General features: G+C 40.9%; 1 protein-coding gene across 1 annotated transcript in view; it reads left to right on the plus strand.

Annotated features, from left to right (window-relative positions):
- The first annotated feature begins 2293 nt into the window (after nucleotides 1-2293).
- hip1 (huntingtin interacting protein 1) overlaps nucleotides 2294-17370 on the plus strand; it is a 348681-nt gene continuing 333604 nt past the window's right edge. The window contains exon 1 of the mRNA XM_072589441.1: nucleotides 2294-2479. Within this exon, the coding sequence (XP_072445542.1) occupies nucleotides 2375-2479 (105 nt within the window). The 5' untranslated portion in view covers nucleotides 2294-2374. The remainder of the gene's footprint in view (nucleotides 2480-17370) is intronic.

A 17370-nucleotide genomic window follows, 5' to 3' on the forward strand; every position in this document is an offset into this window, starting at 1 on the left:
CTTTCAGCGTATGGAACGAGTTGAGTAGTTCCTGCAAAAAGTCAACACAAATACGGCAAGTTGAATGGCCTCCTTTGTACTGCCTATTATTTTGTAGCACCTTCCAGAACCTTAAGTTGTCCCAATGCACTTTAGAGCCAATTAAGCAATTTTAAAGTATCATCACTGCAGTAATATTGTTCGAAAGGCTGATTATTCAGTAAAAATACTTCCCAGCATTTTAACTCTGAGCCAATTCTGATCGAAGTGATTCCGTCAGAGAGACAGAAACCCATATACATTTCTTTGTGACTAGTGTTTATTACTTACTTGATCTCATAGTTTCTTCCACTTATCATTTCCAACTGTTCACCATTTCTAGCTATTTCCTCTTCAATCTGTTCAGAGATGTTATTGCACAATTCTGGTGCAAGTGGAACGCTACCACTGCACGAAAAAAATGCCTCGTGTCCACCCTTTGTAACCAGAGATGTTTTCCTGCACCTGTAAACATTTTTCCACCGCCAAATCAGCTGTGTTTTCAATGAAACAAAAACGTTCACCTTTTACCTATTTTTCTAATGAACCTGTTTAGAGGTGTTATTACACAATTCTGGAGCAGGTGAAATTTGAACCCAGGCCTTCCAGTCCAGGGGCACAGATACCACCACTGTGCCACTAGAGAGCCATGAAATTAATTCGATATATTTCTCATCAACCTGTTCAGAGACATTATGACACAGCTCTGGAGCAGGTGGAACATGAGCTAAGATCTCCTGGTTCAGGAGTAGAAACACTGCCACTTTGCAATAGAGCCTCACCACAGAATTTTTTTTTTCTCCTGGGGAGTGGTCTGCTTTTTCTTATTTTTCCCAAATCACCCATGGTTAATTTCCATATTTTATTTTTTTCTACAGTGAGACAGAAACTGAAGAAACCTTTGTGAATAGGATTTATTAATTTTCTTTCTTTTTTCCAACTGTGACAAAAACACTGGTGTGGCCAATTGAATATTTGGAAGCAATGCCTGTTCGGAGTAATCCTAATATCAAAAATTGGGGTTGGGGGGTGTGTGGGGAGAACTAAATCAAAGTGGAATTAGAGGTGGAAATAAAGCACTGTATCCCCAGCGGTGCCCACCACTTTCTAAAGGCAAAATGTTCTTTAATACCTGCTCAGTTCATTAATCAATTAACCCAATCACCTAATTAACCATTTGCTTTGTTAACATGCTATTTCCATATTTTAGCTTGTACATTTGATTTATGTGGGAGATGACGTCTAGCTGGACAAATGCATCACATACAACACATATGTATCTTCAGAATGAATATTTGTACTCCAACATTATCCATAAAATGTGCTAAATGTGGAGAATAAATGAGAGATAATTAAGATATTTCAGTGGTATTACTGCGGTGTGGAATCAATAAAAATTCTTAACAAATGAGAAAGATTTTTCAACTCTGCTTGGACACAGATAAAACAAAGGCTTTTGTCTACTTTTCCAGCTGTGGCTAGCACGTCAATTTGACATTTTATTCCAATAGCCTTGACAATATATGCACCTTTAGAAAATAAAAGTGCTGCACCTAACAATGAAGCAGTGCTCAGGAAGCTTTTGATTTCTAATAAACCTGTTGACTGATAACCTGGTGTTGTGTGATGTCTGACTTTGTCCACCCCAGTCCAACACTGGCACCTCCACATCATGCCTATTTCTTGTGTTCCTATTGCAACTTATTCTACAAACAATAAGTATTAAAAAACTTTTCAAATAACTAAAGGCAAATTGATTCCTTCCAGAGAAGGAATGGCCCAGCGTACAAAGTGGTGAGCTGGCTCAATGCTCGTACTTCTTGGCGAGGCAGTTTCTCCTGGCTGTGTTGGTGCCAACTGGTTATGTTTATTAGCACCAGGCTGATGCTCTCAGAAAGTTTGCAGCCTCCTTCACTTTGCAGGACAAGGGGAACAATAAGTTCTACCTTTGTTTTGTAGGATTTCAAACACAGCTGCGTTCGCAAAACACACTTAGAAAACTTTTTGAAGAAGTCCCGTCAATTCCCTCCAGTCTCCTGAGAGTGGCAGAGACAACTTTTACCCAATGATGTGAGGACGGGGGTGAGATTGACCAATGAGCTTTGGGCAGCCTTCACTTTGATCCAATGAGCGACGAGATTGTCCGACAACGCAGGCTGTTGACTGACGCCTGGCTGGACCTATAGAACCCGAGAAGTAGGTCGCGTGTTGTCCAATGAGCGCGGGGCGTGTGGTGTCTGTAGCCAATGGGGAGGGACGGAGTGGGTGGGGTTTGAGTGCTGGTTTGGTTGAAGGGAGAGGGACCGGAGCGGGAACATCAACAACAATAACAATAATAATAATCACCGCGTTGGCAATGGAGAAGATGGCCAGCTCCGTCAAACAAGTACCAGCTCAGTTGCTGAGGGGCCGCCCGGGCAACAGCTTGGAGGCGGAGAGAGAGAGCTTCGAGCGAGGCCAGGTGAGGGGGTGGGGAGGGAGCTGCTGGTCTCGGCTCCCGGGCCCTATGGGCCCCAGGATGTCTTAGCTGACCGAGTGTGAGAGTGAGAGAGAGAGGGAGTGAGAGTGTGTGTGAGTGAGTATGTGTGAGAGAGAGAGTGTGTGAGTGAGAGAGTGTGTGTGTGTGTGAAAGAGAGAGAGAGAGAGAGAGAGAGAGTGAGTGTGAGAGAGAATGTGTGAGTATGTGTGAGAGAGAGAGAGAGAGAGAGTGAGTGTGTGTGTGGTACAAGGTAGATCCTCGCATCTGCAGCTAAACTTTGTACTCTTAACCACCCCCTTCCAGAGTCCTGTTTCAATCCACATCCTGCCTGCACGGTTTACATTGTTCAAGCAGAACTTAATTGCACTGTGTGTCGATTTTTTTTTAAAGTTGCATGGTGTGTGATAAGTTTTACGTGACCCGTCTGTACTTGAACGTTGTGATTGTGTGAAAGTGATCTGCGCTTCTTTTGATGACTGGAGATTTTTGGGCAGGTTGCTTGCCTCAAGTGATTTCAGCAAAGCAGTTTTTCAGAGTTAACTGTTGTGATGTTCTCAGACAAGTTATTACTGCAGAAGTTCTGGCGGAGTGTTGGGGCTACCCTTTTACTGAATTGTTTTGCTTTCCAATCCCTGGTAAAATTCAGTGGGTGATAGTGGTCCAGGACACGACAGTTTTGCGTATGAGTGCAGTAGTGGGGACAGTCACAGTTGGATCACCTTGTTGTTTTGCGCATGCAGATGTATATTTTCAGTCTGAATTACCAGGGTAACTCGTTTGCACCAGGATCCAGAACATAGTTGATCTTTCCTGTCCCTGTATGGACTGAGAGAAATTGGTGAATAGAGCACTGTTTTTTGTAGGTGTTGTGGGGAAACTACTGCTGTGTTTAAAATGTGTTAGAGTGAGGGTAATATGTGAATATTTGCTTTCTCTCCCAGCTGAGCGTTCCTTGTTGGAAGTTTGTATGGTTTGATTGCTGTGAACCACCCCATCTTACTGTATTATGTTTGCACTTGACATTTGCCCTTCAGATCCTTATCACCACTGAAGTTAGTTTTCAGTTAATTGGATTCACTCCATATGACATTGTGTAAATGGTGAGCATATTTTGGATACGGCAAAGATAGTTGGCCCCAACAAACAACATTTTAGCTCAAGTGCTGAAGCCTTGCTGCAGAACCAGCTGTGCTCACTGTTCCAGACGGTTACAATGGTGGCATTTAACCTGGAGACAAAGTGGAAAGTCAAATGTTCTGAAGCGAAGACGTATTGAACTTTGAAACGGTAACTCTGTTACTCTTTTGAGAAATGATGGATCCACTGAGTTTCTCCAGCACTTTTCTCTTACTACAGTTTTCCATAATCTGTAATATTTTTAAATGTTACCCTAGTGTGGCTTGTCAGAAAAAATGCAGTTTGAATGAATTTGGGTTCTTAAACAACTCAATCATCAAAAGTTTTTGGAGGGATGACACATCAATGGAGCAGCCACATTTACTCACTCTGGTCACTTGCTTTGGGTTTTGCCAGGAATTGTAAGTAGCCTTAGTATAAACATGGACAAAAGAGCTGTATTCCAGAGATGAAAGTGACTGCCCTCTATCGAAGCAGCATTTTACCAAGTGTTGAATCATGATTCCGAGTAAAGTTCAAGTTGGTTGGAATTTGGGGTGGGATGGATCTCTTCCCTGCTTTGAGTTGTGCCTAGTACTAAGGCAGATGGTTGTAAGTGTTGAAGGCATAATCATTTCAGCCCCAGTAAATTGCTGGAGAGTTTTAGAAGCTTCCTTTGCCCACACATCTGCTGCTTCAATTTTCCTCCCTTCTTCATGAGATCAAAAATAGGGATGTGTGTCAACACTAATTCACAACACCCCAGCTGATGAAGCATGCTCTGATTTAAGGTGATGGTCGGTAAGTAATGTGGGTTTAAACAAGGATTATCTCCAACAAATGGCAGTTTAGCGACTTGCCTTTTGATGTTCAGTCATACCACTATTATTAAATTCTCTGGCACCAATGTTCTTAAGATCAGCATTCACCAGAATCTGCCATATCGGAGTGGCTGTCTATCAGCTATCTGAAAAGGTCAGAGGGCAATTTTTCTGTAGCAAATGACAGCCCTGCTTATTTATCCAAACTGTTTCATCTGGAGATTTAAGTCAGAATTATGATAAAATATTTTCCACTTGCTGAGATGAGTGTTGCTCCAAATCACTCTTATTTTGAAACTGTTCATGCAGTTGCTCTGATGTTCCCACACACGATTGGTATTGGCACACCAATCAAGGCATTAACTTCCAATTCTGAAAGTTGCTGCTGTTTGCTGGCCTCAGCGATCCATGCAGCTGGTAAGAAAATTGTAACGCTGCTCCAAACAATGGAGCTCAGTCGTATCTAGGACAAAGCCACTCTTTTGTTTGGCACCTACTCCAGCATCTTTTAAATGGTTATTCCCTCGACAGAGGAGTGAAAGCCATGTGTACAATCTACATTATTCATTGTACATTCGTCAAGGTTTCTTTGTCAGTACCTTCCAACCTGTGATCCATACCAGCTGCAGAAACAGCGGTAGCAGATTAGATTACCTACAGTGTGGAAACAGGCCCTTCAGCCCAACCAGTCCACACCGACTCTCTGAAGAGTAAGCCACCCAGACCCATTTCCCTCTGACTAATTGACCTAACACTATGGGGCAATTTAGCATTACTAGTTCACCTCGCCTGCGCAACTTTGGACTGTGGGAGGAAACCGGAGCAAACCCATGCAGACACAGGGAGAATGTGCAAACTCCACACAGACAGTCACCCGAGGCTGGAATCAAAGTTGGGACCCTGGTGCTTTGAGGCAGCAGTGCTCACCACTGAGCCACTGTGAAGCTTGGGATCACCAGTTCCTGATTGCCCACCATTCTGAAATATATTGCTCCTTTCATCATTGTTGATTAAAATCCTGGAACTGTGCACCTTATAAACACTGTGAATGTACCTACACCACATTTGTTTCAAGTAGGAATATCCCCATCATCTTCTCAAACATAATTAGAAATGGCCACACAGCATGTGCACACATTTAACAAGAAAATAGTGGCTACCTGTCTGAGCTAGTGGAGGACTACTGTTTCTTTTGCTTCTGTAAGTGCATCCAGTCAAAGCATTGTTGTCTGGAGAATGTCTGTGAAGAAAGGGGTGCAATTTCAGGCATCGATGAGTATGAAGAGAAAGCTGGAAAATGGCATTGATATAGAGGATCATATAAAAGGCACAATATTGGCTGGTCTTACAGAGCTGTGGAACATGGGGATGGAGTGAGTACATTGGTTTGAATTATTGGTCAATCACGTCGCCAGTGGAATTGAGATTCAAGATTGTAGTGAAACAATAACTGAAATTTCTGGAAAAGCTTAGCAGGTCTGGCAGCATCTGTGGAGAGAAATCAGAGTTAACGTTTTGCGTCCAGTGACCATTTCCTCAGAACTCATCGGAGAGAGGGGGAAAATTTCTTTAAGATGGGCATGGCTAGAAGAGATTTGGCAGTGAGATAAATACTAAATAAAAAGAACTGTGGATGCAGTAAATCAGAAGCAAAAACAGAAATTGCTGGAATTGCTCAGCAGGCCTGGCAGCATCTGTGAGGAATCAGAATTAACGTAACCTTTTCTCAAAACTGAACATGATTGCAATCAACTCTTCGTCCTTGGATGAGGAAAAATGTAATGCATTTAGAGTTGTAAATTCCTGCCCCCCCCCTCACCTCTGGCCAGGGGAAATATCCTCTCTGAACCTTCACTGTTGATCGTGGGGAAAAGAAGATCTACGTTTGAATGAGATCACTTCTCATTCTTTTTACACCTTGAGAAAACATTTTAAGATTTAATATAAACCTTTGGAAGAGAGATATTTGCAGTTTTCTACTGCATTCTTCCAAGGCTGTAGTTCTTCCATAGGCAGGCAACTTTCTTTGAAGTACTAAGTGGTGTAATGAAGTATTGTTATGTGTAGCACATGGTTAACATCGTTTGGGGCGGTGTGTGGTGCCATGTGATTTCACAACTTTAACTTGTTGTTTTTAAGATGTTGTCATCAATAAAGCACATATTGTTTTGGATAAATGTGTTGTCTTTCATTAAGAAATATCAGCTGTAAATGAAAGAACATGTTTGTGAGGTTCTAATACAGTAGAAGAAATTTTGGAAAAAGGCACAATATTGGCTGGCCTTACAGAGCCGTGGAACATGGGGATGGAGAGAGTACATTTGTTTGAGTTATTGGTCAGTCAAGTAGCCAGTGTCTAAACAGACCAGACTGCTGTGTGGCACAAAGGAGATTGATGATTATCAGTCAGGGAAGTCGGTGAAACTAGATGATGTTTGGAATGAAATTGATAGATTAACGAAAGAGATTTCTTGTAAACAGAGTTTAAACATATAATATCTGAATACAGGATTGAGATATTAATGGAGTTGTAATGTGGTGGATACTAAATCTCCAAGTTATTGATCCATATTTGTTCATCTTGAGGTGCGAAAATAGTGAGGTAATAAATTGCAATTGGAGTTTGAACTGTACAACTGTTACAACAGTAGTCTCACTCTATAATGAGCTGTGGTGCTTTGTTGAACTACAGTTTCGGGTATTAATTGATTAGTTTATGTGCACAGAATCCTGTTTCAGTAGGATGCTTAAAAGTTGATTTTAGACTTAACTGCAATCAGTGTTTGTGATTCTCGCAATAGCCTGGGGGGGAGCTATTAGTTTGAGTCTTGTTTTATTTTCCATTTCATGTTTCTGCAATGACACATTTGTTGTTCCATGTATGTCTAGGCTTCCACTTGCGTTCTGTCCATGCTAGAATATTACTCCGTGCTTTTGCTCTTGCTGTCCAAGCAAACGTGGCAATTGAATTGAATTTGGAGGTAGGGTCACTTCTGCTTGCACACAAAATGTAAGCATTTTGTTGAAACTATTGTGCCATATTATCTTTTATTTTCTCCTCATTTCTTGCTGAATAGCCATGTCCAGGGTAACATGATTTTAGTTCAGTGCTGAGTCTGGGAAATAGTGTTCCATCACTTTCTTCTGTACGTGCATCGTTCTTGAGAGTGACCCGCCGAAAACATCGGGAGCTTGTGCAGGATCAGATGCAGGTAACAGAATTTTGGATGAACATCTGTTTAGACGCTATTCAGGAAAGCATTGAAATAGTTGAACCTAGAGGTGACCAAAATATTGCTGAGAATTAATTTATTGGTGGATGGAGGCAGACATGGTATTGGAATTGGTGTCTTGTGATAGAGGTTGAAGGTTGGTGAAGCATAGCTGACCATCATGGGATGCTGCATCTGCAAGCAGCCTCAGAGACGGTGATTGGAAAGGAGATTGGAATCAGTCAAGATATGGGAGATTATGGTAATGGACTGATGTGATGATACAGAGAACAAGAAGGGTTGAGAAGTAAAGCTGGTAAGGTAGAGCTGGATGATGTTGTATATTGGTAAAAATTGACCTCATATCTTTGGATGACACCAAAGAGCAGGATGGCAATATGGAAGAAAAGAGTCAAAAATTGTTAGTTCCACAGATCCCCAGCAGTATTGGCTGGGGAGCAGCTCAGCCAGTTGTGAGCAGTCATACTGAACTGCAAATAGTTGAGAGGGTTGTAGAAGGATGGTGTGGGTGACTGTTGAAGATTGCTGGCTGATCCAGAGGGTGAAGAGTGGTTTTTGTATTATGTTCATTGTGAATGTCATTGTAATCTTGGTTATGGCTATTGCAGGGGAGAAAATCCATTTTGGAGAGATTCAGGCATGGAAACAAGGGATAGCTGGGCATGTTTTGGAATGCAGCAACACCATCAAGGACTTAAACTGCATCCCAGTAAGATTCAACAATCTTCAGAAGAGGGAATTACGTAAAATAGGGTTTGGAATTTTTATTTTTCCCATTATGCAAAAGCATTGAAATGCTGAGACTGATGCAGTGTTCGGGAGATTCATATCACTTAACATCATCATAGTGATTGTTGCACAGAGTAAGGTGATACTTAGTGAGAATTTATCTCAACAGCAGGTTTGGTTCTAAGACTGAAGTAATTAAAACTAGAAAATACTGGTTCTGATGGCACAGTCATTTAGTTGTTCATTATGTTGAGGACTCATTGCTTCCAGTCCAGAAATTTCTGTCTCTGCTGAAATCGCAGCACAGCAAAAGTCAAATGTTGCTGAAACAGGAAAAGAACAAGACAGATATAGATTATATTCCTTTTAAGAAGTCTGTAATAATAAATCTGCATTTATTACCAGACGTATACTTACTCTTTTGATGCAGACTGTTCAAAATTCAAATGTATGCTTTCTGCACATCTAATTATTCACTTTGCTCAGTATGAATCTTACTAGACTTGCTCATCTTTTTCTCTTTGCTTCCTTACTTTCTTGCTTTTGCTCTGTATTGTCTTGTCCAACTTCTTGGACTCTTGTGAATATTAAGCACTGCAGAAAACTTGCTTGTTGTGAGTGGCTTGAGTTAAAATTAGTGACAACTGTTAGCAATGTGAGGCTTTATCTGGAAGCTGTCCATTGTATTTACCTCTGAAAAGAATGGCATCACGGTTATACATGGCTTGATGGCTCAACTTTGAGTTTTTGCCAAGGGTGGCTGGATTGTACAGTGAAGAGGAAGGATGGTGTTGCATGAAGTAACAATTGCAGGTTCCCCCACACACTCTTGGGCACTGCTTCCAGAGCTCAATGTCCTTGGAGAGACAGTTTCTAGAGCATGAATTCCTTGTTTGCAGACTTAACAACTGCTTTTGGGTTATGTTGTTGTTGGTAGTATGAAAGGAAGAATGCTGAGGGACCATTGCTGGAAATGTTTGTGCTAGATGCACATCATCTGTGGGAGCAAATTGTGATAAAGGCCAGTCAACCTTTTGTACTTTCTGCTATAATTTGTTTGCCCTGGTGTCCACTTTTTAAAAATGAGTCTAGAGTTTTCACTTCCAATACTGGGTGTCCACTTCATTTGTTAATGTATATGTTTGAAAAAATTGCTGCCATCAGCCTTAATTTTGCCTTTCATTTGCCTTGAATCTGTCTCCTTACTCTATTGTTTCAATTTAGTTCAAAATAACATGTGGATTTACCTTGTGAATGCAAGGTCCTCTCTTGATCACTTTTCAAGGCTGAAAAGCTTGAGTTTCTTTAGCCTTGTAACGCTGATGCCCGGAATAAATATTGACTCCTTTGTGAACTTTTTTGTCTAATGCCCTCTCCATTTGAATATACTTGAGATGTCTGCTCACGTGACACAGAGCACAAGGACTCCACTCTTCTGGGTCGCTGTCATTCTGTTTGCTGCACAGGAAGACTTGTATGTTTTGACTGTACGAGAGTCTTTACATCTCATTCAACTTTACGTTCAGCTGTTGTGCCACAATTTGCAGATTCTGATTGTATGCGACATCGCACAAGTGAAAATGCAGGAAACAAAGTCAAGGCTGAATTTCTATTTTAGAGTGGGCAATCTAGTCCTGCATTCAGGGTTTGAACGAAATGATAAGTACAGACTTATAGCCTCTAGTTGTCTCGGACGTTAAATAACACTAGTCTCCTACTCTATCATAAGATAATAGGATACAGGCACAGGACTGAACCATTCGGCCCATCATGTCTGCTCCCACTTTGGCTAATCTATTTCTCGTGGCCTTCTCCCCATAACCATTGATTCCCTTAGGAAGCATGGGGAAGTAGTTTCAATATTCAACCAGTGTCTGTCTTTTCATCCACCCCTGAAATATTCCTGAATTTGTTCTTGTATGAGAAATTCCTTTTGAACTGCTTTTTTTGAATACAGTATAATTTTTATTTGAGCATTCTGCTACCTCTCCTGAGTTGTGATATATATATATATATATATATAAACCTTTATCAGAATATCTCAACTGCTTTACATAATGTGTCTGAAATAGTGACGTTTACAGAGACAAATCACCAGCATTCTACTAATTTAGTTCAAATCAAAAGCTGATCTGATTTTGCTTCTACTTATTTAAATAAGGTACAAAAAAGTTCATTAAACTCTTTTTTTTCTTATATCCTGCAATATACCCCATCCATTATATTGACAGATGAAGCCCTGCTTTTACCTCACAGCCAAAGGGTATTACTGCACTTAAAATATCTCAATTCTCAGCTCAAATTTTGTGCTGAAATGGAGCTTGAACCCATAATCGTTTTGCCCAGAGAATAAGTGCTGATTGAGCCCAGCTCAAAGGACACATGGGTAACCCTAGTTTGCTGTTAGTAGAAAGAGGAACAGTTACTATGAGAAGGGATGTGTCATCATCGGGCTTGAATTAATGAGAAATGTATTTAATCAAATAAAAATCCAAAGTGAACTTGAATATAAACTAGTAATTGCTAGTGTAGTTTGAACTAATATGTTGAAGATACCATCAGAAGTAAATTGTGCTTCGATTTGATAACAATGGGTAATTTAGTATGGTGGGAATAGAGGTCGTAGCCAGTCTGACTGATCATTTGATAAAAGAAAAGGACCAAAATGCAGAATGATAATTCGCTGTAACCCAACCAAGGATTTGTTGGAAAGGTTTAATTGTTCATTGCAGGGCAAATGATTATGTGTAGTTCTTAAGTCACTTTGTTTCCATTGATTCTTGTAAAACAACAGATGGTGCATTAAATATTTACACCATCACTAGTGGAGAATGTGACCAGCATTTCCAGGGTGGTGGAATCAGTGTTAATAGGAAAGGCCTGAAAGCAAGACTTTCCCCATTGTTTTGCTTTCCTCAGCATGTTGAATTTTTGCTGGGTGTAATTCTAAAAATACTGCCCACCTGTTCGTGTCTTGTTCAACTGGCCTTTTTCTAAGTGTTGACAGGTTATTTGACCTCTGAGCCAATTCTACCCGGCATTGACTTCCAGGTGCTGTTTCAAAGGGTACACTTCTCATTTTCTCTGTCTGTGGCTCATGCTTAAGTCTGTTTGAAACATCTGGGTCACTTTGCTGATTTGCAGAACTTCACCCCTCATCAAAGATTGGATCTGGGAAATTCATTGCTGAGCTAATGGTCAAACATAGGATCTCTGATGTTATACCATGTCAGCAAATGATGGCATACCATTTAAATAAAGATGGTAAATGCCATTCTCCTCTGCAATTTAGATTTTTGTGGTTCTCAAGAAAATCTGTTTTCATAGAGCAGGAAGTTGTCATGGTGTTCTGGCTGTCATTCCTCCCTCAAACCCCATTGACAACCATTCAATAACTAGCCTTATCTCTCCTTTCAGTAAAACATTTGAAGGAAAAACTTTCCAGCCACATGGTGTGACTCCCTGCCCACAGTATATACTGTAGTTAGCTTTGACCTACTCTTGTGCTAATCTGGGGCTAAGATTGCCTCTGGTTCATTTGTGTAGTTTGAAGTGGCCTGGTGCTGGTTTGAGGTATGGTGGAAGGCATGGCTTGTGTGCAAACCTGCTCTGTCCTCCTGAATGGACAGGATACCTTTTGTGTGTTTAATTGGATCATCCTGCAGTGTTCAGCTTTAAACTTTGTTTAGAAGTCAGGGTGTGTTCAAAAATTCATAAAAATGTTTTTCCATGTTCCCGGCCCTCATATTATGTGCTTACATAGGAATTAGGAGCAGGAGTATCATCATCTCTGAAGGTTTATATCTGGGTATCTGAAATACCTGTACAGATACATAATTTCTTTGTTATCTTTCCTGCATAGTGTTCTGGTCTGGCTGCAAGCCAGTTCCATTCTCTTCACAACCTTCCAGTCTAAAAGCATACATAAATATTTTCATTTATTATGCTGGGGGCAATGATAAATGCAATGGGTGTAGTCGGAGTTTGCTTTTAATTTCTTCTTTTCATGTCTCTGACACACTGATTATTGGCAGGCTCCTCAAATAAGAAAGAGGAACCACTGTAGCCTGATTATGTCCTCACCTTGCGTACACATATGGACCTGCCTGCTTTAAGTCTAGACAAGTGATTAGGAGAGGAAACTCTGGCTGACTCTTTTCCTCCTCAGTCTGTTTGGCTGTCTTGGCTGGGATCAGCTAAATTCTACTCAGCTGGGGCTTCAAATCTCAGTTTGGTCTGTGTTGTTTAGCATGTGCTGTCCTAATCCACTAAGCCTTTGCATAAGTTCATTCCTTTGGGCACTATTCTGTCATGAAATAATAACCAATGCAAGTTTTTACTTGGGGTCCACATTTCAATTTGTTATGTATACAGCCAATGGCAGTCGCTGTGTATACAAAAGCTGTTGTAAAGTAATAGAGCCATATTCACCTGCAGAAGGAAAAAAGAAAGAATGGCATTAGCTGAGCCTCTGATCACAGCCTTACATGGCCTCAAAGTTCTGTATGATTAGAAATTTCTTTGGAAGAGCAGATGTGATTTGTATGAGTAAATTTTGGAGAAAGTTTGCACTAATGTCCACAAATCATATGTAATCAATGAACAAATAAATCACCCTTTTTCTGTTGTTTGTTGAGTAAACTGTTAATTTTGGCACAAATAATACAATTTATTGTACTTGTATTTTGTGCCTTAGAATCTTGTCTAACTGTCTGAATGTGGGGCAGAGGGTCCCCTCCCTCATATCTTTTCTGAAATAGAGGACCTTCAACAAAACAGCACATGGTAGTGTTCATACCTCTGAACCAAGAGGCCAGGTTCTCGTCCCATCTTCTCCTTTGGTGTCGATAACATGTCTGAGCATGTTAAAAAATTATAAGGTTCTTGACAATCCTGTGTTGTCTGTCCTGTTTTCATGTTTGTTGCTGAAGTGATGTCAGTTGGAGTCCAAGTTCAGTTTTGGCTTTGAAGACAGGATGTCTAATCTAGAGTTTGAGCAAGGTGACCAGTAGGTTCATTTGACTGATATTTCAGAGATATTTTCAAGTTTGGATCCCCTTTAAATTGACAGAGAGCTGTCGAGCAGGTTGGTGGATGATTTCGTTTGATTGGAGATGTACTTTAAGTCCTTTGCTATGTCAATGAATTATGTCTCAGTGGAAACATTTTGTCATCTTAGAACCAAACTACTTGGATGAATCCAATGGGGAATTGCCACAGCCACTTTTGTTGTGAGTTGTATGTTGCTGTTTTGTGATAATGGAGTGTCCCTGAACGTAACTAGCAATTGTATGGGAGTGAAACTAACAGCTTCTGCCATCATGTAGCTTATGTGAACTTGCTTGAAATGAACAGTGACTGAGCTCTTGCAGTACATGGTAGTGTTCATACCTCTGAGCCAGGAGGCCTAGGTTCAAGTCCCATCTTTTCCTTTGGTGTAGGTAACATGTCTGAACAAGTTGACTTTTTTTAAAAAATGTATAAAAGACAGTGTTTTTACAGCAAATACTTGCCACAGAAGGCAAGCCAGCTGATTTTCACACAATACATTTAAAGAAGTAATGGTTCACTTGTAAACAATGCTGGGATTGGATTTATGAGGTAAGCTAGAATTCTTGATGTATTTCTTAGCTTCTATGTTTTTGTCCAGATCTGTTGCTGTGAGGTGGAAGAAACCAGATGTAGCAATCCTAGTGGAGGTGTTCATATCTAATAAATTGCCCTCAGTGAAATGGTCAAGCCACTTGTTCTAAAGATGTGTTTTCTTTCTAAAGAATAAAGTGAATACCTGATTCTAGCTGGGATCATGCAGTAACTTGTTCAGAAAGTCTGCAGTGTAATTTCTGAAGTTAACTGGTTGTTGGAATTCCTGCACATCGACTGTAGGAAATCAGTGTTTAGATGAATAACACAAGTCGATAAATTTAGCTGAGAATTGACTTGGAAAATTAAAAATGATGGTCAGGTCTCTGCGGCATCTAATGCTTTCAGAATCAATAGTAAAAGGAATTCTGCTTGTATTACAGAATTCAGTGATTAAAAAATACACTGTGATCTCACAAGGACATGGGCATATGTTTCCTGGCCTCATTCATGATTTGTATGGCTGTTTTGTTGCAGAGTTACTGAATTTGCTGTCACTGTGCATGCATTTTGAAAAAGAAAATCTGTTTCCTTGACATCTTCCCCCCCCCCCCCCCCCCCCCCCCCCCCACCCTGCAACTTCCAGTTTGTATTTAAACCAGCATACTGCTGGCAATCTCTCCCTTCTCCCACCTTCCTCAGCTGAACACCATATTGAGTTTCTTGGAGTGGTTTTTGTTTGACTGCACTGAAGGTGGATGGACACTATTCTTGTATAGATAGGTAGAGGACTCAAAATAGCACTTGCATGCCTGTTGGAAAATCTGTGCATTTACTGACAATTTGGAGGTATGTTTGTCTGAGAAATGATTGAAGTCCCATTGTATTTGAGAGGCATCTTGAGCACAGCTTCCAAAGTACAGTACATGGAAGTTCCTGCCTACTTGTCACCAGCAGATGAACTTGATAGTAATTGTAAGAAGACACATGTCAACTATTGACACTCTTGAGTAGTGATTTGACAAATTAACAATGATTTCTTTTCCTGCTTCTGTTGAAACCCAGTGTAATTATCAGAAAGAGAGCACAGTGCATGTCACTTTTTTTTCGCTGTCTATCAAAATGCTGAATGAGAAATGGAAAAATCATTCATCCATTTAGGAGAAATCTTTTATGATATTGTTTGTTTTGGTTTGTAAAAATGCTGGCTGTGTACAGCAGACAGTCAGTAGTTGGAAGGCAGTTTATTCAAATGACTTAACTTTGTGGATTTTTTTTTAGCTGCCCTATGTTGCAGCATCTGTTCCCTTTTACCATTTTCATTGACTGAAACAAGATAAGGAACAATTTCTTTATCTCTTACTCCAAGGCAGACAGTGTGATCTGATGCTTTGTTTGCCCATAACTGCTAATGTGCCTCGATGTTGGGACTGCTAGCCTTTTCCCCATCGTAATTCCCCACAGTCAATGAGGTGTTTTGACTGAGTCTGGTGACTGAGATTTTGTGACCACTTTTTGACTGACTTTAAATCTTTGCCTTTTGAAAGAATTTGTCCAGGTGAAGGAATGAAAGTCATAATGCAGAGCCAGACCAAGACTGAAAAGGGGTGTAAATCCAGGATTAGTGATTTCTACCCTTTTGTGTTATATCTGTAGTCATTGCATCTGATGCAATCTTGCAGCAACTTGTACAAACTTGCCATGCAACCAAGATGCTTAACTACTTCCTCTTTCAGGGAATGACACTTGGGTCTTTTTGTTTTGTTGCTCCTGAGAAAAAGACTGTTCAATTTATTGCTGAGCTGTAAAACCAAGAACTGATGTAAACTGGCTCATATCTGATTAGTTTCTGCAGGTTTTCCCTTTAGAGCTTTTGATGCATATGCCTGTAAATGTTGCATTTATTGTGAAGCCAGGAGATTGAGTCCTGGTGGTATCAGATCCTGATAGAAGAGCACCCACTTGAGTATACTATGTAAGCTTGAGTAAAGAGTGGTTGCAAATTTGTTTATCAGCAGCCAGGTTTCATTGACGCGCTTATAGGTGCCAGGATCCTTGAGAGGTTTTCAAAGTGTTTCGAAAAAGTGGTTAGGATTCTTAAATTTATATGTCTGTTGAGTTGTTACATTTATTTCTGCAGCTGTCTCTATGAGTAGAATGTTTTCTGCAGTGAGAGGGTTGTTTGCCTTTGTGTTGCTGATCTGGGACATTGAGGAACTGTCCACATCCCAATGAACATCTCTCTTGTTCTGAGTTGCGAGTCATCAGAGGATTTTGAGTTTTTAGCTGGATCATCATTGGTCACTGGAGGGATCAGTGGTTGACCTGACCTGATATTGGTGGACCTTCTGCTTGCTTTGGCCTCATGCTAATTTAGTATCCAGCCAACAAGATCAATCGCCAATGCAAGCACCCGTTCCACAGGCTATGGTGTCCAGAACACCATCAGGGTGACTATGGCAAAGGTTAAAGAATGTATACCTGGTAATTGGATGTTCTTTTGTCATAGAGTCATAGAGATGTACAGGATGGAAACAGACCCCTTGGTCCAACTCATCGACACCAGCCAGGTATTTTGAACTAATCCTCGTCCCATTTACCAGCATTTGGCCCATGTCTCTCTAAATCCTTTCCCATTCATATCCCCATCCAGATGCATTATAAATGCTGTAATAGTACCAATCTCCACCACTTCCTTTAGGCGAAAGTGAGGACTGCAGATGCTGGAGATTAGAGTCAAGATTAGAGTGGTGCTGGAAATGCACAGCAGGTCAGGCAGCATCTGAGGAGCAGGAAAATCGACGTTTTGGGTAGGAGCCCTTCATCAGGAATGGGCTCCCCGATGAAGGGCTTCTGCCTGAAACCTGCTGTGAATTTCTAGCACCACTCTAATCTTTTTTTTCTCTCTCTCACTCTCTCTCACTCTCTCTCACTCTCTCTCACTCTCTCTCACTCTCTCTCACTCTCTCTCACTCTCTCTCACTCTCTCTCACTCTCTCTCACTCTCTCTCACTCTCTCTCACTCTCTCTCACTCTCTCTCACTCTCTCTCACTCTCTCTCACTCTCTCTCACTCTCTCTCACTCTCTCTCACTCTCTCTCACTCTCTCTCACTCTCTCTCACTCTCTCTCACTCTCTCTCACTCTCTCTCACTCTCTCTCACTCTCTGCGCTTTCTCTCTCTCGCGCTCTCTTTCTCACACATACACACACACACACACACACACCACCCTCTGCATGAAAAAGTTGCTCTTTCGGTCCCTTTTAAATCTTATCCCTCTCACCTTCTACCTATGCCCTTCAGTTTTGGACTCTCCTACTTTAGGGAAAAGACCTTGGCTATTAACCCTATTAATGTCCCTCATGATTTTATAAACTTTTAAGGCACCCCT

This window comes from Chiloscyllium punctatum, chromosome 19, assembly GCF_047496795.1.
Source record: "Chiloscyllium punctatum isolate Juve2018m chromosome 19, sChiPun1.3, whole genome shotgun sequence".
Lineage (NCBI taxonomy): Eukaryota > Metazoa > Chordata > Chondrichthyes > Orectolobiformes > Hemiscylliidae > Chiloscyllium > Chiloscyllium punctatum.